The sequence below is a fragment of the Antechinus flavipes genome, chromosome 2, assembly GCF_016432865.1.
Source record: "Antechinus flavipes isolate AdamAnt ecotype Samford, QLD, Australia chromosome 2, AdamAnt_v2, whole genome shotgun sequence".
NCBI classification, from domain to species: Eukaryota; Metazoa; Chordata; class Mammalia; order Dasyuromorphia; family Dasyuridae; genus Antechinus; species Antechinus flavipes.
This window is the reverse complement of record NC_067399.1, coordinates 637,591,614-637,618,800: the sequence shown is the minus strand read 5'-3', so window position 1 is coordinate 637,618,800 and position 27,187 is coordinate 637,591,614. Positions and strand designations below refer to the sequence as shown.

Below are 27,187 nucleotides of genomic sequence, written 5' to 3'. Positions count from 1 at the left end.
TTTCCAAAGAAGTTATGAATCACCTAATGGAAAGGTGCAATGGTAGATGTGAATAGGTTGTAGCATATTACCAATGAATTGTGCACAAGGATCATAAAAGATATCATTAGAGAGCTGTATGGCTAAAAAAGGAAGTGCAATAGTCAAACAGTGAGAATGAGGGAAAGCACTGGTAGACAACCTGCTTTCTACATTGGTATCCATCTCATGTCAAGAGTTCTAAAGGAAAGTGCCCCCAACACTGGGTAGATCTCTTATGGAGGATTTAAGGGAAAACATGGTTGGGAGTCACCCTGGAGGAGAAACCTTAGAATAGTTGCTATAGCTGCCTTCAAGTATCTGAAGGATGTCATCTGAAGAGGGAAAACACTTATTTTACTTGGTCTCTAGTGGGTGGGTGGATGTAATTTGGTACAGATTTACTTTTAACATAAAGTAGAACTTCTAACAATTAGAGCTGCTGCAAAGTGGCCTAGACTGCTTAAGTGATTCACTCCTTAGAGTATTTTGTTGGGGGATTGTAGTTGAGATGCTGGTTGGCCTCGATGGCCTTGAAGACCAGGACTCAGTAACAGTACGAATGAGACCGTACCTACAATTGGTGAGAGCTGGAATTTATGCAGCAGTTAGGGTTTGTAAAATGCAAACTCATTAGATCCTTAAATCACTCTGTGAAATGCTATTCTCCTCATTTTTCAGATGAAAAAAAAAAAATGAAGCTGGGAGAGATTAAGTGATTTTCCCCAGGGTCAGAGAGTTAAGAAAAATCTGAGGCAGGAATCAAACTCAAGTTTTCCTGATTCCAAGTCCCATTCAGGTGCTCTACCCATGAGACAACTTAATTCCTTTGCTATGAGAATAGAGAGTCACTCAAATATAAATATTTTTTTTCCACAAAGATTTGTTAATTGGATTACACATTTTTCTTCACAGTCTCTCCTCACTCCAACCCATTTTCTATTTAGCCATTAAGGTTATTTTTGAAAAGTACAGTTTTTGATCATGTCATTCCCCATAAACTTCCATGGTTCCCTATCACCTCCAGGGGCAAATAGAAAATAATCTACGTGGCATTCAAAGCCTTTCATAACCTGGCTCTTTCCTACCTTTCCAAGCTTCTTAAACTTTACTCCCCCTCCAAGTACTCTTTGATCCAGTGAAATTGGTCTCCTGGCTGGTCCCTGAACAAGACAAAACCTTCCATGTCTTAACTTTGGGCATTATCTCTGGCTCTCCACCATACCTGGAACACTCTTTCCCTTCTACTCTAGACCACTGACTTCCTTGACTTCTTTTAAGTCCAACAAAGACCCCACCTTCTACAGGAAACTATCCCTAATCTTTCTTAATTCAACTGCTTTCCCTCTTTCAATTATTTCCTAATTGTCCTCTATATAGCTAGCTTCTTATAGATTAGATTGTAAAGACTCTGAGGACAGGAACTAACTTTTGTCTTTTGATATTCCCAGAGATTAGCACAGAGTCAGACACATAAAAGAGCTTTAAGTGTTTACTGAATGAATGAACTGTTTTCCATCATCCATTAAAAAAGAAAATGCAAAGCACAGCACAATTATTGGGTTCTGAATAAATGCTGATCATTCCCAAACCAAGCTGTGTTTGCTTGCTTGATATATACCACTTCACAAAAACAGATTAAAGGAGGAAAAAATTATGTTGTTGTTTTTTTTTTTTTTTATCAACAAGCCAGATACCCCAAAATGGAAATATAAAAAACACTAAAGAGATCAGGTGATGTTTTTCTCATGAGAATGGTTTCTAAAGGGACAGACTGCTAACCTTAGGAAGAAAGGCTTCTTAGTGAACTTCTAGGTTTACGAATCTATTTAATCAAAATATATGATCAATTTTGAAATTCTGAGCCAGGAACAAATTTAGAACTACCTTCACCAAATGATAAAATACATCTTGTGCTTTATGTTTTATTTCAAGTTTTCAGGCCTCAAATTAGTTTCAGCTTTGACTGAGGCAAGCAGAGGATGAAACATTTAATAAATTGGTTTTTTTTTTGTTTTGCTATAATTTCATAGTAAAATAATAAATTAGCTCATCATTGTGAGCAATTAATTCAAGGTCAAATGACTAAAATGTAGCAAGAAGAAAGGAACAGTCACTGTTAAGTAAGCACGAGTTAACCCATATTTGGAGTTAAAAAAAGTTTATTTCCAAATGATGTCAGATGTGTATTGAGCATACATGGAGATGGTTCTGGAAAAGAGTAAATTCTCCTGTAACTTTTGTTTTCTGATCACTTTTTTATCATTTGTTTGACAGGATATATGCCTGAGCAAAGAGGTGGCAACATTGGGAGGGTGGCTGATATTTCTCAAAGGTTAGTCCAACAACTGCCACCTCATAAAAAATATGTTTCAGGGGCAGCTAGATGGTGCAGTGGATAGAGCACCAGCCCTGAAGTCAAGAGGACCTGAGTTCAAATCTGGTCTCAGACATTTAATACTTCCTAGTTGTGTGACTTTGGATAAGTCACTTAACCCCAACTGCCTCAGCAAAAAAAAAAAAAAAGGAAAAAAATATGTTTCAAAACACAAACACTCAACACTGAAGCCAAGAAGGAAATAGATTGGTTTCGACAATCAGAGGCAAAGTTCATATATATATTATATATACATATATATGTAGATATAGATAAGTAAATAATATGTATAAAGACCAAATGAGGCAATTCTGAGCATGACATCTAATTTCTTAGAATGCATGCAATTAACCCATGCAATTAACATGTTTTAAACTTATTTTTTGATGTTTTGTTTTATATGCCATTTATTTACAAACACATGCCATTTCAACGAGCCTTCCTTTGTAATCAAGATTTTTAAAAAGGAAAAAAAATTAGTTCACCAAAACCAAGTAACACAGTGACCTGATCATGTCTAATAGGATTTGCAATATTCAACATCCACAGTTCCTCTTCTCTGAATTTAAGAAAGGGAGGTGAATGTTCTCCATTCTTCTCTGAGGCCAAATTCAGTCATAGTAATAGTAAATTTCATTTTCCCCCTCATTTTTCCATTGTTGAAGTCACTGTGAATATAGTTCTGCTTTTTCACACTGCGTCAATTCATTTTTCAATGTATTTCACTGTGGAATTCTCTATTTTGTCCCAGAAATCTCTTCATCCTAGAAGATCACTTCTACTATGGAATTTTACAGCCCAGCAAGGAATTTACAATTTGGAAGTTTTCTCTACCCTTGAGGCCCCTTCTTTTGATTGGAGGGCTCTTCCCAGAGCCTCCAACTCAGCTACTTCTTCAATTCTCATCAGACTTCACTCCAGATTTTTCTATCATCTTCTCCTCCTCCCCTTCTCCCCCCCCCCCAACTTTCTTTTATGTTTGTCTTCCCCATTAGGATATAAACTCCTTGGGAGTAAGGGCCTTTTTTGCTTGTATTGAATTTTCAACACTGAGCACAGTAAGTGCTTAACAAATGCTCTGGACTGACTGGCTGACAGTCTTTCTAAGTTCTGCTGAATTCTTTTCTTGCTTTCTATTTTGGTTTTTAAACATAATAGTAATAATCTATCCATTGTCCACCACATGTTTATTTAGCCATTCCTTCAAAAACAGCACCTCTATTCTGTTGCTACTTATTTGTTATGATAAAAAAAAAAAACTCACCAAAATTATACTTCTTTCTACTGGATCTTTATATAGTCACCCACAAAATTTCATTCAGGTGACCTCTTTGGTGTATGGGGGTGCTGTGCCTAGCAGTGCTTTATCATATCAAAGATAATGGGTATTCTAATTGCTCTTTTTAATAAAGTATGTTTCAAAATTACTTTCTAGCATGTCTGGATCAAGTAACAGCTCTACCAATAGCCTATGACTGTGAAGTGGCCAATTTTTAATTCTGAGTCAACTTCCTTTCTATTTCCTGGCCAAAGGAAGGTGCATGGGGCTTGATCTGGAAGTTACAAAATCATAAAATATTAGTGTGAGGAGAGCTCTTTGAGATTTTACTTTCTACTCAGGAGGCATTGGGTCCAGGAAGAGTGAGCGGCTTTCCTGAGATTATAAGAGGGACTGGGATCTTGTGATTTCTGAACCACAGTTGTCACTGTCCCACATAACCTTTAGATGCCCAGTTCTGCCATTACCTGGCTGTGTAAGTCTTTCAAAACCCTTCTTCCTCATTTTCTTAAGCAATAAAGCAGAATTCTATCTATCTCACTAACCTTCACCAGAGTTGGTCCCTTGAAGGTCACATGTATCACTCTTAGACAATGTCATTATATTCACAGACCCATCTCCAGCCCCCAATCTCGGCCCCTTAGCCAGCCCTCATCTCCCACAGGGGAATTCCATTTTGGGGAAGGGCTCGGACTGGCCGAACTTCATTCTTCAATATTGTTCCTTTGCCCCATTTAGAATGTAAGCTCTCTGAGGTCAGAGTCTCTCTTTTTGCTTTTATTTGTTTCCCCAGTGGTTAGGGCACTTATGACAGATAAGCATTTAATAAATGCTGCTTACCTCTCTGCCTGCACCTGAGAATGTTAATAGTTATCCATAATTAATCTGAGCACGAGGATTAGTTCAAAACTATGGCACAAAGTAGGAAGAGGTACAGCATAGGTGAAAAATGGCTGGATTTGAATCCAATTTGAAAGGGCATGGGTTTGAAATCTTGGTCTGCTACTTTCTGTGTTTAATTATTGACAAATCACTTGAACCCAAGAATTACTCAAATGCAAAGTGAAGTTGTACTATATGCTTTCTAAGGTTGTTTCTAATTTTAAATCCTATAATTCAAGGTATTCTGAACAGACAAAACCACTAAATGTCACAGGAAAAGACTACAGCAAAAAGCTCCAAGCAGAGTTAGCTGGGAAAGAAAAGAATCAAGGAAAATGGGGGAAGAAGTGTATGAAAGACAAACAGCAGGATTTCTCAAGCTGATTTGGAATCTTCATGGAGCAAACTAAAACAGTCCTGGAGATAGTTGACAAATAGAAGTTGGGGGGGATTCTGTGGGAGTGGCAGACACCTGGCTGGGCTATGCAGATGTGGAATGGTGGTTTCAGTCAGAACTACTCACCTTCCCCTCCTTGAAGTGTTTTTTGAGCTGCTTCTGCATCACTTTCAGCTTTTTGGACTGGACCCCACTGTAGGCCAGCAACATTCCACCAAATTGTCTCTCGGTGATCCTCCCATTGACAGGGTCCTGCCGCTCAAACTAGAAGGAAAAGGGAGAATTTCACCACAGGCCAATGTGTCAATATGGGAGAGGGTGTAATCAGTGAAAGAGAAAAATACTGGGACATTCCTGACAGAGAACACAGGATAAACATGTACATAATGGAAGGGTCTATTTTTGAGAATTATAGAAAACTCAGCTTAGAATGAAAAAAATGGTACACGTCATGTTTTACATTTTATAAGGTACTATTATTATAATGACTCAGAGAGATCCATAGTATTGGAATTATAACTTTATTTTACAAATAGGTAAACTGAGACTCCGAGAGGTGAGTTATTTGTCCAAGGTCATTTGGCTAGTAAGAACTGGTCATGTCCAAAACCAGTCTTCTTTCTACTTTCCCAAAGAATTCTGCCCCGGGGCTCTGCCACTATGTGATGTTGAGTAAACCTTTAATTTTCCTTCTGTGTAAAATGGAGATACTGTAATGTATTTTTCAATCTACCTCATAGGGTAATTTGTGAGTTCCGAAAGATACAATAACTGTGTTAGTTCTTAAAAGAAAGAATCAATAAGTAAGTTTGGCTTTGGATAATTCATGCCAATGTTCCCTAAAGCACAGATAATCAAAAATCGGCAATCTGACCAGTTATTTTATTTTTTTGAAGTTATATCAGTTTCCCAGACAACATTTATTAATGTAATTATTGTGTTTTGGGGGTTACCCAAATTCCTTAGGGTATCTTCCTTTCAAAGAAGATTAATGCATTTTTAAAGCTTCCTTCAAAATTATAACTAAAGGTGAAGATGTCCATAGAGACTGAAAAAAACTCCACAAGAACACAAAAACACAACTCTGCAGAAAAGAACAATGGCCTGTCTCAGTGTTGCTCTTTATTCTTCTTGCTTCACTGCAAAGCTAATGGAAATCACTAAATATATTTAAATATGCAGATACCCTTTACCAATCTAAAGGGGTCAGCAGAAAATGGTATAAAATTTCCATCTAAAATGAAGAGAATGAGAATAAGAAAATGATTTCTTAGGTGCCAGCTGAAATGTTAATGTTACTCATGAATACAAAAATAATGAAATGGATAAAGAAGTATCCAGAAGCTGACCAGAACAGGAAAACCTATTAAAGATGTGGGGACAATAAAATTTCTCATTAGTTCATTACAAGCAACATTTGGTAACTGCTAGGGCATTTTCAGATTCTATACATGACAAGGAACAATCTTGCTCTGGCAAGATGAGTGTGCATGGGCTTCGTTACCTATGATTAGGTCAATTTAAGTATTTGTTTAGTATCTCTTCTTTAAAAATTTTTTTGTTAATATTTTCCATTTCTTACATCATCCTAGTTATTCCAAATGTTTCCCTCCCCAACCCCCCAGTATTTGTTTCGTCCCATAGGACAAATGGGATTTTTTAAGAAAAAAAAAATCAGCATAACTGATCAATACATTCAAAGTGCAGTATGTGATACCTGTGGACTTCCTACCTCCATGAAGGAGTGGATAAGCTAGGGGTGTCCTTTTACATCTCTTCATTTGAGTCCTGCTTGATCTTTCATCATTTCACAATCCCTGTAACACTGACTATTGCTGCTTTTTCTCATTTTTCAACCAATTTTCAGGATGTGAGGTGAAACTTCAGGGTTCTTTGGATTTGTATTTATCTTATTATTAATGACTTAGAACATTTTTTCATGTGGTAACAAATACTCTGAAATTTTTTTTAAAACTATTTGTTCATTCCAGCACTTAGCACAGTGCCTAGTACACAGTAAGTACTTAATAATTATTTGCTGACTGTTTATATCCTTTGACTATTTATTCATGGGAGAATGACTGTTAGTATTAAATACACTTATTATTTATATCATGGATACCAAATCCTTATCAGAGAAAAATGATACAGATATTCCCCCCCCTCCCATTTAACCACCTCCCTTCTTATTCTAGGTGTATTAATTTTGTTTGTGTAGAAGCTTTTCAGTTTCAAGTAATCAAAATTAACTATTTTATCTTTTGTAATTGCCTCTATCTTGTTTGGTGAAGAATTTATCTCCTACTTAGAGCCTACTCAGAGCATTGAGAAGTATACGATGTTTCTTTTCCAACTTTTTAAAAAATCGTCATAATATTTAATTTTTAAGGCTACATATCAATTTAGAAGGAACTGTGGAGTATGGTGTAAGATGTTGGTTAAGCCTAATTTCTGCCACACTGTTTTCCAGTTTTCCTAGAATTTTTTGGCAAATAAGGAGTTTTTTCCTGTATTTATTTATGTTCCCATTTTAACAAATGCTGTCTTACTTTATTCTATTTTTCTGATTTTCCCTTGTCTACTCTGTTCTACTGATCAATCTTTTTTTTTTATCTAATACCAGATGGTTTTGATAAATGCCATTTTATAATATAATTTGAAGTCTAAAAGTGATATTCTAGATCTTTCATTTTTTCCAATGAATTTTATTACTTTATTGAGTTCTATAAAGCATTCCTTTGGTAATTTTGTTGGTCTAATATTAAAAACAAAATTTATTTTGTTAGCATTGTTATTTTTATTATGTTAGCACAGCTTCTCCATGAGCAATGAATATTTCTTCAACTTCAAAATTTTTTTCTTTATTTCTTTTATGAGTACCCTGTAATTGAATCTATTCAAATCTTTGCTATTCAAGTCCCTGCCTATTTTATGAATTTTGTAGTTATCTGGAATGGGGTTTCCCTTTCTATTATTGCTTCTTGTGTCTTATTATTATATAGAAATGCTATCCATTATTGAGGATTTACTTTGTAACACGCAAATTTGCTTTAGTTATTGTCTTAATTAGTCTCTTTGCTTATTTCCTAGGATTTTTGCTGGCAACTTTTACAATGACAATAAATCTCAAATAATTTCAATGTAGGAAGAAGCTCTCCACTGAGCTCAAATTTTAAAAGGTCCTAATAATAGCTGGCATTTATATAGTACTTACTATGTTCCATACTCTTTGCCAGGGTTTTACAATTATTATTTCATTTGATCTTCACAACTCCAGTAGGTTAAGTGCAATTATTATTGCCATCTTACAGATGAGGAAAACTGAGGCAAATATGTTAAGTGACTTACTCAGGGTCATACTATTAGCATTTGAACTCAGGCCTTCATGATTTCAGGGGACCAGCACTCTTATCCACTATACTATCTAGCTGTCTCTTTTGTTAAGATAGGTCATGTTTAGAATATGAAATCAAAGGTTCCACTGATAACAGGAACATAAAAGAGTAGTTAAGTCTTAGTAATATTAGCATCAGGCAGCTCAAATTCAGTGTCACATAAGACTTTCAAACACTGCTTTGTCCAATGGGAAAGACTGTCTGAGTGAGTATAAAGAATAAAGGATATACAATGTTAGAAAACAGAACTACTCAATTTCTATTGTGTTTTTATATTTGCTACCAATCATCCTGAGATATAAAGAATGGAATAAAAATGACTGAAAGGGAATTGAAACCCGAAGAGTTGGAGTCCCTTAGCCTGATGAAGTTAGCCTGTACAAGAGCTGCATGAGGCCAGGATAATTCACACAACTGCTTGTTTTGAAGTACTTCTTTGCATGTGACATTGCTCTAAATTGTCAAAGCAAGTGGAAAACATGCTTTCCATTCTCATGGTCACAACACTTGAATGAGCTTCAGAGTGTTAATCAAATGCAGGTTCTGAGTTTTCATAGCAATTTTAATTCTTTCACATGGGGCAAAAAGAATTTCAAGCTCAGACTCACAAAGTAATTTTCTGGCTAAAATACATCTTGTTCTTCATTATTATGGGGAATAATTGTGCTTTACTCTTGTCATTGGTTTATGAAGCAAATGAAAAATTTTTATAGCTCTGTTTTCTTGGAGGCATAAAACTTTATCACTATCGTAGTCTTTAAAATGACAATAGTGTCTAACAGAGAGCTTCCTGAAAGTAGTTATGTCTCCATATTAGCTATTTCAGAAATGCTTTTCAAAATCTTGAATTTATCTCTGATATTTTTTCCTCTCTTTTAAAACAAAAGGAATCTAAAGTTCACTGTTGCATGTAGAGCATTGTCTCCTGGTTAGATCTCTCCATATGGCTCTCTAACATCAGAAAATCCATGAACTTAATATGGTACCTAACTTATGATAAGAGCTTAATAAATGCTTCTGGACTAACTGATAAACTTGGGGCTGGATCTTTTTCAAAACCAAAACATAAATGATTAAAGGACATGAATAGTTTTCAAAAGAAAAAATGTCAATTATCAATAACTTCCCATCGGTGTCCTGGCAGTGTTATGGGAACAGCAGGGAATGATGGCAGCATCTGCAACTGGAACTGAGGAAGACAACATCAAGATTCAATAGAAAGCCTAGAAAGAACTCATACTGTGCTTATGAGGAATTTAATGAGTAGTCAGGATGGGGAGAAGGATTTCCAACCACCAGGAGCTGTAGGTTATGTCCCTGGAAGGAGAGGGGGTCACAGACTTTGGGGGCTCAGGAGATACTGACTTTACTATGTCATCCGAGTAAATATTCCTCATTGAAAGCTCCAAAGCCAGGCCCATCCCTTCCCTTGTCTACAGAAGGGACAGACTTTTGGGAGGGCAGGTGAGTCATCTTTCCTAACTGAAATTAATTTAAAAAAAAAAAAAAAAGGGACTGAATACTCCCTAACTTCCTGACATCCAATGTAAACTTCATCTCTGCTTTTTGGACAGAAGGCATTTTTAAGGAGATACTGGCACTGAAAATCTAAATCCAATGAACAGAAGGAAACATGCCCATTGAATACACACACACACACACCACACACACACACACACACACACACACACACACATATTAAACAGAATAATCATACTGAAGAAGGGACCCCGAAACTCTAAAACTCTGCTTGAAGGACAGCTTCTCCTTGAATCCTGGCCTCTGTAAAGATCCTGAGAGGTGGGCACTACCCCCATTGATAACACTCACCAACTGATTAAGCTTCCCATTGAATTAAAGAGACACATTCAATTCTATTCAAATTCAGCTCAAGCTGGACCCAGCCCCATCAAGAGCAACCTCCAGCTTGTAGCCAAGGCTTATAAAAGAGTCAATCTAAAATCCTCTCTTTGCAGAGGTCCTAACATGCTATGCCATGCCATGCTACGGTATGCCAAAGAAACCTTTGCCCGCTAATATAATATTCTCCTCCAGCGCTACCCTCTCTTTATCTCCCTCACCTACTTCTCTAACGAGACTTTATGCCTCTCTGTCAGGATTTCTCTACTAGAAATTTTACTTCCCAATCCCTATAATAAACCTCTTTTATCAATCTAGGTTTTCAGGTTTGTAAATCCCTTTACAGAGAACTTCTGTGCTGCCAGAAGGGGGTTCCCCAAAACCCTCTATCCTTGCGCCGAATCTCAAGGGGGTGTAGGGGAGCCAAACCTCTCTGTTTGGTTGCCTGAACCCCGAACCTGCCACTAGATCTCATCATTTAACTCCCTGACCACCAGAAACCCTAATCTCATTTTGGTTCCTTAAATTTAGACCTCATCATTTGGTTCCCTGACAGAAGGGAATCCCAAAGCTAAACCTCATCGATACTACCAACAATAATTGCTATTTAAATACTACTTAAAGGTTTTCAAAATGCCTTGCATAAAATATCCTATTTGACCTTCACAATATTCCTGTGAAGTAGGTGCTATTATTATCCCCATTTTACATGAGAAGGAACTGAGGCTACAGTAGGCAACATGACTTGGTCAGGATCATGCAACTATAGCTGAAGCAGAGTTTGAATTCAGACATTTCTGAGTCCAAGCCTGGCACTTTCAATTATCTTATCTAATTTTTTTGATCAACACTTTTATATTAGTCATGTGAAAAACGTAAAGTAAAATATAACAACCCTCCGTTATTTAGTTGACCAAACTTTGGTTTTTTAATCTGAGAGCATTTGGCTTTCTAGATCCCAGCTCTGCCAGTGCTGCTGTTATCACAGATCCTGGAAGAGTCATTTAAGGCACTCTACTCCAAAGGCATTCAGCGAATGCAGGATAAATTTCCTTAAAACATAAATCTATTTCTATAATTGATAGTTGACACCATGGAGATCTAAGGTCAGGCTTCTCAGGGATTGACTTCTCTTGATCCATATACAAGAAATAGGGTGCAAAATGGAGCGTCCATAAGACGGGACAAGAGCAGATACATTTGGCAGAAAGGTTTCCCCATTTCACAGGAAAGAGCAGGGGTTATCTCTCAAGATCTGGTGTTCAATCTAAGTGACTTAACTATCATTTGAGCATTATTCTAGAAGAGGGAAGTGTGACTTGCTCCCTTGCATTTACTGGTTAGAAGGGGAATTTACAGGAAGAACTCAAAATTCCTAGATCTTACTTCATATGACAAATATACTATAATAGTAAGTCAAAAGCAAGTTTCTGGCCCTGAGTCCTACATAAGTCAACAAGTATTTATTGAGCCTTTAACTCCAGGGGCTGTGGAGCATTGTGGGAGATGATGAAGAAAAGACAATCCTGGCCAAGGACTCATTGAAGTGTCAAGACTTAACACCCAAGGAATAATTGGCAAACAATCCTGTGTCAGTTCAAGTGCTGAACTGTAGAAGAGATGAGAGCTCTACTTTTTACACTAAGGGAAAAGTGTAAATGCAAAGTCAATAGCAGAGCTATATCTGGAATTCAGAGTTTTCACTCTTTGGACAAAAGTAATGATTCCTTTTTATCTCCCTAAGAATCATTTGCAAGGGACCAAAAAAGCCTATAACAATTCCTTTGCTCTTCTGGAACATCAGATTCAGTAACTGTCTACCATACTTAGGCAGGTCACTCTAAGTCTCTAGGATTCAGTTTCCTTATCTGTAAGATAAGTCTGGTTTAAGGATTCTGAAGGGACCCATGGCCTTCTCACAACTGCTTACTTTCAGTCTGTAATTTAAAGGAGATTCTTGCCACCTTAACTTAAATCTACATTCAAAATATTAAGAGTCTGAAAGAAAAAACTCAAAGGAATGTGAGTTCCATGAATAAGAGGGCCACACTGGCCACTTCAGAAGAGGCAACAAGGGGCCTAGTTTATATCCCCTACCTTTCGGTGTGGGCTGCGTGGCCACGGACAAGGCAAGTAACTCAGAACATCTGCAAACCCAAGAGGGCTATAGCAATAGTGTAAGTCTCAATTACTTAGAATTGTTAGAAATGTCCTATGTTATATTCTGCATACAAAGTCACACTGAGACATAATTTAATCAGAACACATAAAACACAATAGTCTACATGTATTTTTTTTAAACTTTTATTTTTCAATTGACAAAATTTTTCTCCCACAAATTCAATGTAAAAGAAAAAACTCATAACAAAAATACATAATCAAGAATAACATTTCCACATTATTCATCCATCTCTCTCTTTCCCTTCCTCTCTCCTTCTTCTCCCTCCCTCCCCAAACATTGACCAACACAGATTGTAAATCATTCTCTTACTTGGTGGGCTCTATATTGAGTTGTGTGGTAAAAAAATTTAAGGAATGACCTCTTTAAAGTTTACAAAATAATACACATAATTTCATTTCTGAGGTAGGTCTGGCAGCATTTAATAATAATAATTATAATACAGTAACCCTCTATCACAATGACATATAAGCTAGACTTGCTTAAGCAAGTTCATCAGGATGACTGGACTGCCTTTAATGTTGCTGATCACCTTCTGACATCTTTGAGATGGTTCACATTTTAGATACAAAAATACAATATGAGGTCAGTAGGACCATCTCCTTCAGTCAAATTCAATCAAAATCATTTCTATAATGAAAAGAACGTCTCATATTAATATAACCCACAATCCATCCCCTAAGGCAAGGAAATTAAGTGTTATTGTTTCTACACCTTCCTCTGAAATGGGAAACAACTGGGAGAGTATGGGAGAGAAATTTCTTAAGCTATGGAGACAATTCAATACTAAAAAATAAGAAGCAAACAGGGACTAACATCCCCACACAGAAAGGTCTCAAGATAGCTGAAGATTAACCAATAGCACCAGCTCTCATTTGATTTCCGAAGTACTTATTTTCCCAAAAAGTAAAAGTTGAGTGAATGTGGACAAACTGGAGCGCCTACAAAATTAACTGCTTGTTTAAAATTCCAATGACCTGAAAACTGAATGTGTATAAACTCCATATGGAAAGGCTGTGTAAGGTAAACCCCTGCATCAAGGAAGAGAGTTTATCAGGTGCTCAAAGGGCAGATTCTACTTACATCGATCTTCTCCTTCAATTCTAAGTCACAATAATTTCAGAAAAAAAAAAATCAAACCAACAAAACAATCTAAGAGTTAAGATGCCCAAAGAGATCAGAAGCATTCTGCTTTTCATTATGTAGACCAAAGCTTTGCTAGAAAGAACATTTTTTATTGAAAAAGGATAGAAGATAGGATGACTCTTGGGAGAGGGAATTTTAGCTCATATAAAAACAAAAAGATAGCAACAAAAATTGATTTAAAAAAAGGATGAGCAATGAAAGTCAATTACAGCAGGAAAGCAATAACTTGCCTGTACAGTTTGCTCTATTTCCTCTCCATATCCTCCCTACCTGGAACCAGCACCTTGGGCTCTATCAATTAAGTAAAAATCAAAATATATTTCTGTGCTACTTCTACTCTGACTTTACAGACACTGTGTTAGCATCAACCAGAGAATTGCAGTTTCAGCTTGTTCAGGAATGTCAACACAGCTGAAAAGGTTGATGGGACAATTTTACTTTAATGTTGAGGGGCAAACTGTAACAAGCAACAGCCAACACTCAAATTGTTGAAAAATAATGGTCATGAAGTGAAAGAGGCACTTGAGACAAGCTTACTGACCTCCAACTCAGGACTTTATTTTATAATTACTCAATAACTAATATCTTTAACATATCAGAGGAGATGATTAAATAAACAACATCAAGGTAAATAATAATGTAATATTTAAAAAAAAACCTAATGGTTGACGCCTAAACAAATAGAATTCAAATCGAGAAGAAATATTGTGAATGCAATGAATGTGGGAAAATTCCACTGCTGAAAGTCTTACCCAATATCAGAAAATTTATACTGAAAAGAAACCCTGCGAGTATTAGGAATGTGACAAGGCTTTCTTTTGTTAAATCAGATAAGTCGGCCTGGAGAGTAAGTATAGAATGGAACAAACGTGAGAAATAATTTGTCAGCAGGTTATCACTTACTCAACATTAAATAATTCATATCAGAGACTAAAGGAGCATTGGCCCCTGATAGCAGAGGAGGAACAAGGTGGCTAGCTTGTTACCTGCTGTTTTTAAAAGGATATTAAGAGCTTGAAAGATAGCATGGATCTTTCTATCAATGAAGAAGATAAAACTTATTTACAAGCCATCACTGAGGAGGAGGGTGAAAGCTTCTGAGCAATAACACATCATAAACAAGAAGCAATGAAGGAAAAGACAAGTTTATGGAAAGGTTGTTAATAAGAGACTTAATTAAGCCAGATTTTCTCAGGGGTGACATTCTAGACTGAAAAGAACTGATAAAACTGGAGGAAGGCTAACAAAGAAATGAAAAATGGAAAAAATCTGTGTAGATTTCTATAATAAATGCTTTTCTCCATTAAGGACAGTGGATCCTCCATATTTGGACTCTAAAAGGATAGTCCCCCAATGTGCTTCCTGAGGAAGCAGAAATAGCACTTACAAAAAAAAAATAAGCTAAAGGTAGCTGCACTGAACCAAGTATATACTAGGATGGTGTGGGGGAGGGAGGGAAGATCCACGTTGGAAGTGACATAATTTAAAGAGTACTGAGGAATGAATTTTTAGGATATTAAACCCTCAGAAAAGAGAGAATTAGCATACCAAAACACTACAGAGAGAGTTGTGAATGGCTGCAAACATTCAGGGGAGTAATTTGGGACTATCCTGAAAAATAACTGTGCATACAGTAGTACTATTACCCCAATTTTGTTGTTTTTCCTTCATTCTGGAAGAGCACCATGACATCAGGGAGGTGACGCTACAACTTGCAAGTGAATTGGATTTAAGTGAGGGAGGGCTGTGCAAGGTTACCAGCTTCACTCTCTCCTCCAGAATCATCTGAGTCCAGCAACAAGACATAGGTCAGGATGACTGGAGATAGCTCTCAATGACATCAAAAACAGAAAAGGGCCCATGTGTACACAATTAAAGCAAAATGTATTGTTGTAGGAAAAAAGTAAAAATAAAGGAAGTCCTTATTGACTAAAGAATAACTGAACAAATTATACTGTGTGAATATAACAGAAAACTCTGCTTTTAGAAATGATAAAAGATAGGTTTGTAGAAACATTAAAAAATTTATATTAACTAATGCAGAGTGAAGAGAGCAGAATCAGAATAATAATTTATGCAATGAATACCACAAAGGATGAACATATTATTTTGGAAGACTTAAGAACCCTGATCATTGACCAATTGCAATTCCAAATTATTGATAAGGTATGCTTCCCATGTTTTGGCAGAGATGACAGACTAGAGGTGCAGAATGAAGTATGGATTTTCAGACACAATATATGTATTGTTTTACTTAACTATATTTATTACAAGGATGGGTTTTTGCTGGGAGCTGAAGAATAGATAATAATATTAAAAAAAGATTATTAATAAAACAAAAATACATAGGAGAAAACAGAAGGAAGCTCAGAAAGGGACACAAACAGGACAGTGTCCTTTTACCATCTTATTAAATTAAAATTTTTTCCTAGAAAACAAGACTATACTATTTACCATTTTATACTTCATAGACAGCCTTTCTTTTTCCTTCTCTGTATATTAAAATTTTAATGATACTTGATGTTTAAAATCATAATGAATGAGAAAAAGAAAAAAATAATTTCCTTCCAAAAAAGTACTTGAGAAAATATCAATAATTACTGACTCAATTCTATAACAATCATTATGAAAGTAATTTACACTGTATTGTTCATGAAAATTAGTATTCTTTCAGTGATCTTGTATAACGACAAGTCATGTAGCATCACAGCTTTGGAAGAATTAAAATTGCAAATGATCTACAGGGCAATGGAAAGATTCAGAGTGGGCAAGAGGAGGTTGTGACAAATAACTAAGGAAAGCCTGTCCAGAAGTGACATAAAGGATATCAGACAGGAGCACAGAGCATCCCAAAGAGTTCCAACATGACTCAGGCCCCACCACTCACTACTTTTGTGACCTTCAACTTTGCCTCCAAGGGCCTCGGTTTCCTCCTTTGTAAAATAAGGTAGTTAGACTAGATGTCCACCTTTAGATCTCTGATCCAGGGATCACAGATGTAAATCTGAGAAAGGCAGAAGAGACATATAACAAGTGTGGGTGAGAACCGATGAAAGCTCCACATTCTCCACTGGGTCACTCAAGGCCAAGCTCTTGAGAAAGCCTGTGAATGGCTTATGGGAGAATATGAACAGGGGCTGCCCGGGGTGAGGAGACAGAGAAGGGCTCTGGGCTCTACCACTAAAGGAAGTGCATATATGACTGAGATCACAGATTCTTCATAGAATTGTCTTACTAAAATAATTATTTTAAATTCTGAGGGTTTGTGTAGGCAATTGCTCCATATTTGATTTAATTACATTAGTATTTTTTGAGGGTTTATGGCTTATCACAATGTTTTAAAAGACAGTAGTTACTTCTAAGACCTTGGACTTTTCTGAGTTTTAATATAACAAATGAAACCTCTTATAATACATTATAGCTAAGAGACTGAGATTCCCTCTGCTGCAGAAAGGATTTCATATTTAGTTATTTTATTTTATGGTAATACAGTTGGCAGGTAATTAGCAAGCAGCTTGGGGAATTTCATATTGCTCATTTTTTGGTGTTTCAATTCAGGATGCAGATATGTCAATTTATACCACACTGCGCACCGCTGTAGTTTTACATCTTCCTTGCTTCTATTAGGCAGTTTTTAGGATCTGCTCATTTGCCAGTGATTACTTTCTACTCCCTTGGAGAGCCAGTCTCTGAATAACTGTCCCATTTCACTATGGAGAGCTCGCATGTGACAAGGTATGATTCACAAGGTGGTCAGGAAAAGCAAGGATACTCTGGAGGTCTCTCAAGAACTTTAGAACTGATTGTGTGACATGGAAGACACTGGCATAGACCACCCAACATGGCGTACCCTCATCAGAGAGGGCTGTGCTCCATGAGCAAAACAGAACTGAACAGCTCAGAAGAGATGTGAGAGCCACCAAATGTTTATAGAGACGCTGTGTGTCCAGCATCCCAAGTTCGTGTTGGTCTGGTCAGTTGGACACCGTGACTCGACTCTAACACAGTGATGTTATTTGGTCTTCTTCGAGAATGAAGGACAACAACCAACCAACCCCCGGCAATGGGCAACCAGGCGACCTGGCGAGCGGCGTGCCGGTCATGGAGTCAGGAAGATCCATCTTCATGAGTTCAGATCTGGCCTCAGACACCTACCTGACAACAAGAAGCACCCCGCCTCTTCTTCCACCATTATTTATCAAAGAACCCAGAGACTATCTGATGCAACACGAACCTCAGAAGCAGTCCCCTCTACAGCACACGTAGATCCTTGAGCCGCTCCCTGAAGATCTCGGGAGTTAAAAACTCACCAGCTTCTGCATCAGTCTGTTCTAGTGGAACCAGCTCTGATCCCTAGGAAGTTTCTTCATGCCTCGAGCCAAAGGCTGCCTATCTTCAAGGTCCATTTTTCATGTTCCAGTTTCATCCTTAGACACACTTGGGATGATCTGGCTTAATTAGATCTTCTGCCAGCTCTCCATGCTTCCTCTTCACTGCTTCTTTTTATGAGGTGATACGGCTCATAATCTTCCAGTGTTCTCCTCTGTAATTTTTAAATAACAAGTCTCTCTTGTGCAGTGGTGAGGCCTTTGGCCATCATTTCTCCTTCCTTGGCAAGAACACCAAATATCTGCTGAGGTGTTTTCTTAGTTCTTTTAAATCTTTTTGGTTTGGATGTTGTTCCTTTCTGTCTTGTAAACATCCTTCATCTTCTGTTTTTCCTGTTTGAATTTTACTCTTCCTTCAAGATAAATTTCTTATTCTACAATCTGTAGAGGGCTGGAACTCTGGAGAAGTCCTTTGGAGAAGTAATAGGACACTGGAATTGATGAGATGATGGTTCTCTAGTTCACATATATACTTAGTACTTAGCATGGTGATGTAATGGTTCTCTAAGTTCACACATAATCAGTGTGCTGTAATGATGTAATTGTAATAGGATATTTAAGGGCTGAGAGGACTGGAAATGAGACATTCCATCTTTGACCATTCTCCTGGTGGCTGTCTTGCATCTTCACTCCTCCATTAAGATCAAAGCTAGTCCCAAGATCCTCCAGAGGGCTCTGTCTCTGATTCCAGCTCATACGGACTTTTTCTAAATGTTCTGAACTGAGTAATCTACATTAATGGAGTCAAACTTAAATAGAAACAGGGCCCACTTAACTGTATAGAAGGATCCCTGTATTCAGTATATCGCATTAGAAAACCACACATTAATATGATTTGTTTTATTTCATTTTTATTTATTTTGTTAATTATTTCTTGAGTAGACTTTAATCTGTTTCGGACTACCCTCAGGAGTGTTGTGGGCCACGTATGGTGAGTGGGCTGCACGTTTACTTCAGTGGTCTATACCAGTTCTTGGGCTGAGATCTTAACATCTTAATAAGATTATAACCTTCTCAAGGGCAAGAACCATGTCTTATATTTCCCTTTTATCACCTGCTATGCAAAACACAGTACTGGACACAAAACAGGTACTTAATAAATACTTGGTTGACTGATACTATAAGCCTTCTCTGCCTCATTAATGATGACATTTACTTCTGGATGTCTTCATTACACACAAAAACCCTACAATTTTCTTTGGTTATTTCTTAGGTATCTATTATTATCCCATGGGAGTTAGCCTCATCTTGCTACCCCATATCAAGTTATATACCAAGCATTTCTGCAACATGACTAAGTTACAAAAACAAGAAAATTATAAAATAAAAATAAATCAGGAAGTATAGTGGAAAGCTGGTAGATAGGTTGAGATCAGCCAGTGTCCTTAACAACCTGTGTTTTCAGCTAGAAATGATGACTATAATGATGTAGTGGGAAGTGAATGGCAGGTACATTTATTAATTCAAACAACAAAACAAAAACTCATCAGGAAAATTCTTCCTTTTCACCAATCATCTGTCATGGACTATTAGAATACCTCACCACATCATCCATTTTCATAAAATCCAAACCAAGGAAGCTATTTACAAATCATTATAGGTTAATTTTAGCCTAGTGAGGGAAACAAGGAGAAAATCTATCCAAAACCCAGAGATCAATTTAAGACGAATTTATTAACCATCAACTATGGGTAGAAAAGGCACTATGGCAGATGCTAGGATTCAAAGACAAAATGAAAGAGACCAGAAAAGCTAGAGGCCTAAATCAGAAATTACTTTAAACCTTTAATTAAGTGGATATTTTCTTATTTAAATTCTAATCACTGTAGTCCTAGTTGGGTAGCCTTTAGGGAAATATACTGAACCAGGCAACTTGCCTCCTACTTCTCCATAACCTCTCATCCCACATATAGATTGTCAGTGACCTCAATTGCTTTGGTAAAGTGAATTTAAGTTGTGAGTCAGATTTTCCTTTGTTGATTTCAGCTTCATTTGAAAAGAGATAATCTTAGTGCCTCTAACAAAGGGATCGGAGGAAAAAATAAGGCTAGTTCAGCATAATGAAAAGAAATCAGAACTATTTGAAAGCTATTTCTTTTGGATTACTAACTCCCTTCAAGTCACCAAACATTTAATCAGGGTCTACTGTGTTTGGCACTATAGTATTCCTCAGGTAAACACAAGGCATTCATTAGTGTATAAATGAGCAATTTGGGGTGTAGATGTAATAAAATTATATAAATGAATAGTTTTTACAGGTGAATAATTTAACAAGCTAAGGCCCTGAAGCCAGTTTGAGAATGGCTTGAAAACTTATTTATCATTAATGGGTCTGCATATGAAATAACAAACAAAGCTAAGGTAATTAGAAGGAAAATGTCAGTGGTCATTTTATACACAAGGGTGAAAAAACATCAATAAACTGGATTACTTATTGGGTTGCTGCCTTGGACTTTCACTTGTAGGAACACTCTCAGGAGTTGAAAGGCCTGAAGAATCAATCATGACCCAAATAAGAGGCTTTGTTCAAGGAATCTATCATTATAATTGCCTATGCTCCTTTCCAAAGCATGAATGTTTAGGAAAGGGACACATAATTATGCAAAGTGGGACTTGAGCCAAGTTTTGAAGGAAGCACTTAACTAGTCTGGTAGGACATAATTGGGGGCAACGTTTTGGTAAAGTGAAAACAAAAAACTAACTGTGGAGTAAGAAAGTATATAGTTTGAATCCCAACTCGGCTAGTCACTCTATGTGAAATTGAAAAAGATCACTATCTCCTGAGCCTAGGTTTCTTCTTCTATAAAGAGAAGTTGGATAAATTGATCTCTTATAAATTGAGACCTTCTAGCTATAAATATTATGATTACATAAAAACAAGGAAGTAAATGAATAGTTATGACAGGCTTTTTCACCTATGGCATACAAAATATGAGACAAGTAGTTATAGATCACTCAATTTGTTTTTTCCCTAGAAAGCAAGCTTCTTGAGCAGAGACTAAATTTATTCTTTGGTTTTGTACCTCTAGAGACCAGAATGGTGCTGACACATAGTGGGTTCTTAATAAGGGCTTATTGATTGACTGGATGAAAACATCCAGGCATTTCCAGGTTGGGACAGAAATCATGGCTCATTAAAAAAAAAGTTCTCCAAGTTTTATTTTTTTCCCCCTCTTTTCAGAGTCTGTATTTGCACTCATCCTTCAATCTGGCCTAACCATATCATCCCTTTTTGCTCACAATGCCCCCTTTCCTGAAGGCTATGATGTACCTGCTGAGGTTCCCTCCAGTATAGACACGCTGGGAAAGTCAGAGATGTTTGGTTTCTGATTCTTGGTATTCCTGTGTTTGTGTGTCAAGTGAGGCATATTAGGAAATATAGACTCTGAGTCTTCATTCATTCCTGAAACTTTTGGATCTTTTGTGAAATTACTTTTTTGAGCCATTCTTGAATGTTAGATGAGGATGTTAGAAACCATGGATCCAGACACTAGTGACTTTCCCTCTTTTGAGCCTCAGTTTTCCTATGTGTCAACTGAGGGTGTTGGTTCCATGAGCTTTTAGTTGGAAAAGTGATGGTTATTTTAAAAATAGAATTTTATTTTATTTTCAGTTCCAAATTCTTTCCCCCTCCCATCCCTAATTACTCACTGGAAAAGCAAGAAAAGCACAACCCATTATAAATACATACTCATGCACAATGAATTCCTGCATTAAGTCAAAAAAAGAAAAAGGAGAAAGAAAAGAAGCTTCAATCTGTATTTTGAGTCCATCACTTCTCCATATGGAGGTATAAAGCATATTTCTTGATGAGTCTTTGGAATTGTAGTCAGTATTTGTGTTGACCAAAGTCACTGAGTTTTTATTTTTATAATATAGTTAACATACAACTTGTTTCCTAATTCTGCTCACTTCACTTTGCATCAGGTCTTCCAGGTTTTTCTGACACTGTTCCTTACATCATTTCTCAAAGCACAAAATATTCCATTAACTCATGAACAGTAACTTATTTAGCCATTCCCCAATTGAAGAGCATTTCTTTAGTTTCTAATTCTTTGCTACCATAAAAGGAGTTGCTATAAATATTTTTGAACTTATGAATCCTTTTCCTCTTTGATCTCTATGAGAAACAGATCTAGTAGCACTATCTCTGGGCATGATTCTAAAGTGCTTTCCAAAATGGTTGGACCAGTTCGCAGCTCCAACAACAGTAAATTAAAATATCTGTTTTCCTACAAAGGCTATGGTATTGTTAAATATAATCTATAAAACTGAAACATTGAAATAAGGAGCAGAAAATATTATAGATTTTCTTTTATTCAAAGATCATGGACTTAGAAAACATAAGAAATGCTTTTTGATAAATTCCTTAAAATCATTAATATTTAAAGCCCCTCAACAGCTTAAAGGTGGCTTTCAAGAAATCCTCAAGGAGGATACTAGTCACTGTAGAAAAAAGTCACCCTAGACAAAGCTGTTATGAAAGGGAAATTGAGATGGTAGAAATTGAAATTCAGAGTTGTAGAAAACAAAAATGATAAAAGGGTAGGTTAATTTGATTGGACTGAGATCCAGAAAACTATCTATGCACCTTTCTCTACCCCTAAAAAATATGATGCTGGAAAAATTTCCATGTATATAATGGGAAAGCAAAAATAAATGGAATGTTAGAACAGGGTAGATTAAAAGCAAAGTAATCTGGATATGAGATGGCAATGGCATTATTCTTTCTCTGTTTACTTAAAAAGAAAATAACCTTCAGGGGAAGAAGTGGTCCTAACGGGAGCTGGGAATGAGCAGGAAAAGGCTACTGTTTAATCACCAACTGCTTTATTACAAAAGCAAAAATGGTTTTTTCATTCCAAAGGAGGGTCAGGAAAAGGATGAGCTCAATCTGGACTAGAAAACTGCTTGGATTCCTTATGGCTCTAACATTCTTCTGCTTTCTTGGTAACAAGCTCAGTTTACAATATTGTCTAGCCAGTTTTTTAGAGTAAAGAATGAAAAGATCGAAGTAGATACACTGTTAGGTATCTTCGTTCAAAGAGTTTTTATAACTTTATATATAACCTTATAAAAACTTTTACTAAAACAATAACTTTAAGTAGTGACTTTTCATTTTTTTTTTTTTTTTGGCACCTATCTTAATAGAACTCTTTCATTCAAATCAGGCAGCTGGATCGGTTAATGTGGCTATTAAGACTAGAACAATCTAGAAACATCCAAGGTTGCCATCTGCCCAGTATTTTCTGAACAAACCAGAAATCACTGTGTCTGTTCAGACAGTCTTGTGTAAAGGCCAAGTAGTCAGTATCTGCTATTTTACAGGCCATCATTACAGTCTTTTTTTGCTCACAGTTGCTAGGACTGGGAGGGTGAGGATGAAGAACTGAATGCATGTATAAAAGCTATTCTGCACATTTGTAAAGATGCTACTGATTGAAACTATATGAATGGGAATGGTTAAATAAGTCATAGCTTGTCAATCCTTTTCTTGGCATATGCAGAATTTTTAAATATGTGATTGCAGCTGCTAATGGCAAATGCCGTGGGTTGCCTGTCATTCTCTTTTGGCCTCTGAACAGTCAGTCTCTTCTATATTGCTTCATGCTATGTCTCTTGCTATGTACTGGCAGCCCTCACGTAGGTCATGTTGACAGAAACTCTTTCGGCACATCTCTGAAGAGTGCCTTCTGTCCACTGCACAAGGGTGACCATAGAAAGAGCTAGCTGCTTCACTGACTTGCTGTCATATTTTCTCCATATACCAATTTTAAAAAGGGACCCAAAATACAAGATGCAATGGTCTCAGGGCCAATCAGTGAAACAATCCTCATTATTTCCACTGTCTTTAGTGTTGGTAGTGATCAGAGACTTTAAAGAGAATTTAGTGGAAAGGGGGACAGACACAGTGACGATGCTGAAAATGTTTTAAGAAAGAAGAGCAAGAATATGTTATCCAGTCTGAATTGCACTAGACATAGTCACCCCTTAATAAACCTTTGCTACTCCCATTCCTATTTCCATTCAGAAATTCCCTTTTTTGATCCTTGGCCATCTGCTTTCTTTAACAAATACTTATTAGATGCTTACTATGTACATTGCTCTGAGCAAGCTGTTAGTTGTTTCACAGATGGTGATGGTTGAAGAGGAAGAATAAACCTCAAATTATTTGGACTAAGTCGACACATGAGAGCAAGGTTATTAATGCTGCGTGGCTTTTTAATATCAGAGAAAACTGCCATATGAAAGCCTATGGTCAACATTGCATCAAATATTTTACTATTCCCAAATATCAGAAAAAAATGGGCAGTAAAACCAGGTCCCTCAGCACTTTGTTTCAGAAAAAGGTTGGACTATGGTCTCTTACAATTCAAAACTTCTATGGGTTTACATAGGTGAATCATGAAAATCAAATGGATTCTTCTCACACCATCAAAATCCCATTATATGCTGCTGTTTTATTAAAAGTGAACTGTAAAAGCCAGTACAAATGGCAGGCTAGGAATAGGAATATCCATAAAATATGTTTAACAATCCACTATGGTGACATTAGATTCTAAAACTTAATTAAATCTGATGACAAATTAAAGGGGAAAAAATTTACTCTTTCTAGAGTAGAAAAAGGTCAGTCAACCAACCAGTGCAATTGCCTCAACATCTATAAGGTTTGTGGACAGATCTGCTACATTATTTTAGAAGAGCTTTCTTCCTAAATATTATCTAAATCTAAAACCTTAGTATGGTAAAATTCAACTTGAGAAAAACATGCTTAATGAACTTTCTGAAATACAGTTTAAATTAAAAAAATACAGGAGCAGCTAGGTGACACAGTGGATACAGCACCAGCCCTTAAGTCAGGAAGACCTGAGTTCAAATCTGGTCTCAGATACTTAGCACTCCCTAGTTGTGTGACCCTGGACAAGTCACTTAACCTCGATGCCTCAGGGGAAAGGAAAAAAAAAAGAATATGTACAACTAATCAGTGTGCTCCTTCCTGACAGTGAAGCCAATTGAACGAGGGGAGCTCATTCAATATTATGGTAACTCAGATGAGTAAAGAGGAAAGGAAATGATAGTAGCACAAAAGCTATCTGAACAAGGAAACACAATCTCTTAGCTATCTAGTAAGCTGTCAGTAAGTGATGGTTTCTCCAGTTTCTATCCAACATGAAAGTGGAATTCCTAAAATCGAGAGTGAGAATGCAAAGTGATTGTTCAGTTTAAAAAAACCAAGAACATTGTTGTCACGTAAGAACTTTCTGAAAATGATGATAAATAATCACTGCAGACAATCATGTGGTGCTTACATGACAGACATCAAATCTCAAGGCTTCTCCCCTTAAAGTAAGCAGACAGAAAATAGGTAAGGAAGTCAAACACATACTCTTCTGTCTTGTTTGTAAAGAGACATCTGTATAAAATATTCTATACTCTTGCCAATAATCATAGCAATAAAACACAGCATGTAACATTAAACTGCCAAGGAAAGAGAAATTCAGAGGAGACTCTCCTCATAATTTTTTCAAAAGCTGCAAGGGAAGGATTATTTTGGAGACAAAGAGGTTTGGAAAAAATCCAGAGATATGTGAACTAGGACGGGAATATAAAAATTTGGCTGGTGTGAAATTTAATGCAGACTATATTCTTCTATATTGATTCAATGCAGACTATAGCTTCTATATTGATTCAATACTATATTGATTGGACAGCTGAAAACTTGTGTTCTGTCATTCATAAAGTAAAAAAAAACCCTCAATTGAATCAATTAACTAGATTCACAGTTCAAAACGGGGGTTAATTTATAACAACAAAAATAGCTAATACAATAAATGTGGAGGTAAGTCTGATTATCATTATATATCATTATATTTACGGATAAGGAAACTGAGGCAAAGAAGTTAATCGAATTGTCCAGAGTTCACAACTAATAAGCTAGTGATAGTTTGCTGTGGAATTGAACTTGAGTCTTCCTGATTTGGGATCCATCTCTCTAGCCCTACACTACCTACTTTCAGGGTAGTATTTGTTAGCTTACCAATCTTTAAATATTGTAAGGTTCTGCTATGTACAACTGTAGGGAGGCCAGAACTATTTAGGGCTCACTGGACAGGGAGAAACCTATCTAAAATCTGTTAGGGGAAAACCAGCATGGAACTATTAGGGCAAAGCCCTGGAAATAGCAGGTGAATGCATAAATGAGATTGAAGCAGAGTCCCATTCCCCTGAATGTTTCTTTCAAGGAGTCCAGGGACTTTAGTAACAACATCACACAGAAGACTCCTCAAAGGGGAGGCTGCTGCTGGCAAGATTTTGACATTAATACATAGTAATAATCCTGACGAGAATAAAACAAAATTGTAACTAGGAATCAATGCTTTTATCCTTTTTATTAGAAGCACTAGAAATTTTCCCTTTTCCCCAACCAAAAGTTCCGATCAAATTATTACACAATTGCACCATAACGTTTTCCTGTCATTTTTGTTAATGTTACTATAGTGCAGTTTTGACATGATTAGGGACATTTATGTTTCATATGCCTGAAATTGATAAAGGTTTTGTTCTATGTGACCCATATTCTGCTGTTTTGGCTTCCTGGATTCCTTCCCTGCTCTGCCTTCTGCTAGGACCTTCCCTCTGGCATTACCTCCCATCTATCCAGATCTTTTATGCATAAAGTTGTCTGCATGTTGTCTCTCCTTGAGGACTTACTTTTGCCTTTTTTTCCATGTTCAGCACTCATTATTGTGCCTGGCACATAAAAAGCACTTAATACATGTTTGTTGTCTGACTGACCTGCCATTTCAATCCCCACCAGGGACTGCGATAAACTGCCATTATGTTTGTATACTATCCTCTGAGTAGTCTACAATCAGCACCCTCCAAATCTTTTTGATCATGCATTCTATCATCAAAATTTTAAAGTATGTACTACATATACATACACACACACATATACATACATATATATACACACATATGTATTTACTTAGAAATTATATGCTTATGCTACTGTGCTCATACATCATGTAAATTATAAAGCATAGGGGATAGGTGAACCCATAGGGGAGGAAAACTCCCTCTACTAAAGCAGGTTGGGAATTTTTTTGGCAATCCAGTCTTAGAGAACTGCCTTTCACAGAGTTGTAAGACTTGGGGCCATGTAATCCACAACACTCCAGAAGGCAGGCTGAATCAGATTAAAACATCATTGGAAAATCGGATAGAGGGCTCAAAGTGTTTAGCAAGAATGCCCCACTCTCCTT

The 27,187-nt window shown here is 36.7% G+C and overlaps 1 protein-coding gene across 1 annotated transcript in view; it reads right to left on the bottom strand.

Annotated features, from left to right (window-relative positions):
• Positions 1-27,187, bottom strand: part of MICU1 (mitochondrial calcium uptake 1) — a 234,430-nt gene that overhangs the window by 52,910 nt on the left and 154,333 nt on the right. Inside the window, exon 9 of the mRNA XM_051982176.1 lies at positions 5,080-5,217. Within this exon, the coding sequence (XP_051838136.1) occupies positions 5,080-5,217 (138 nt within the window). The remainder of the gene's footprint in view (positions 1-5,079; positions 5,218-27,187) is intronic.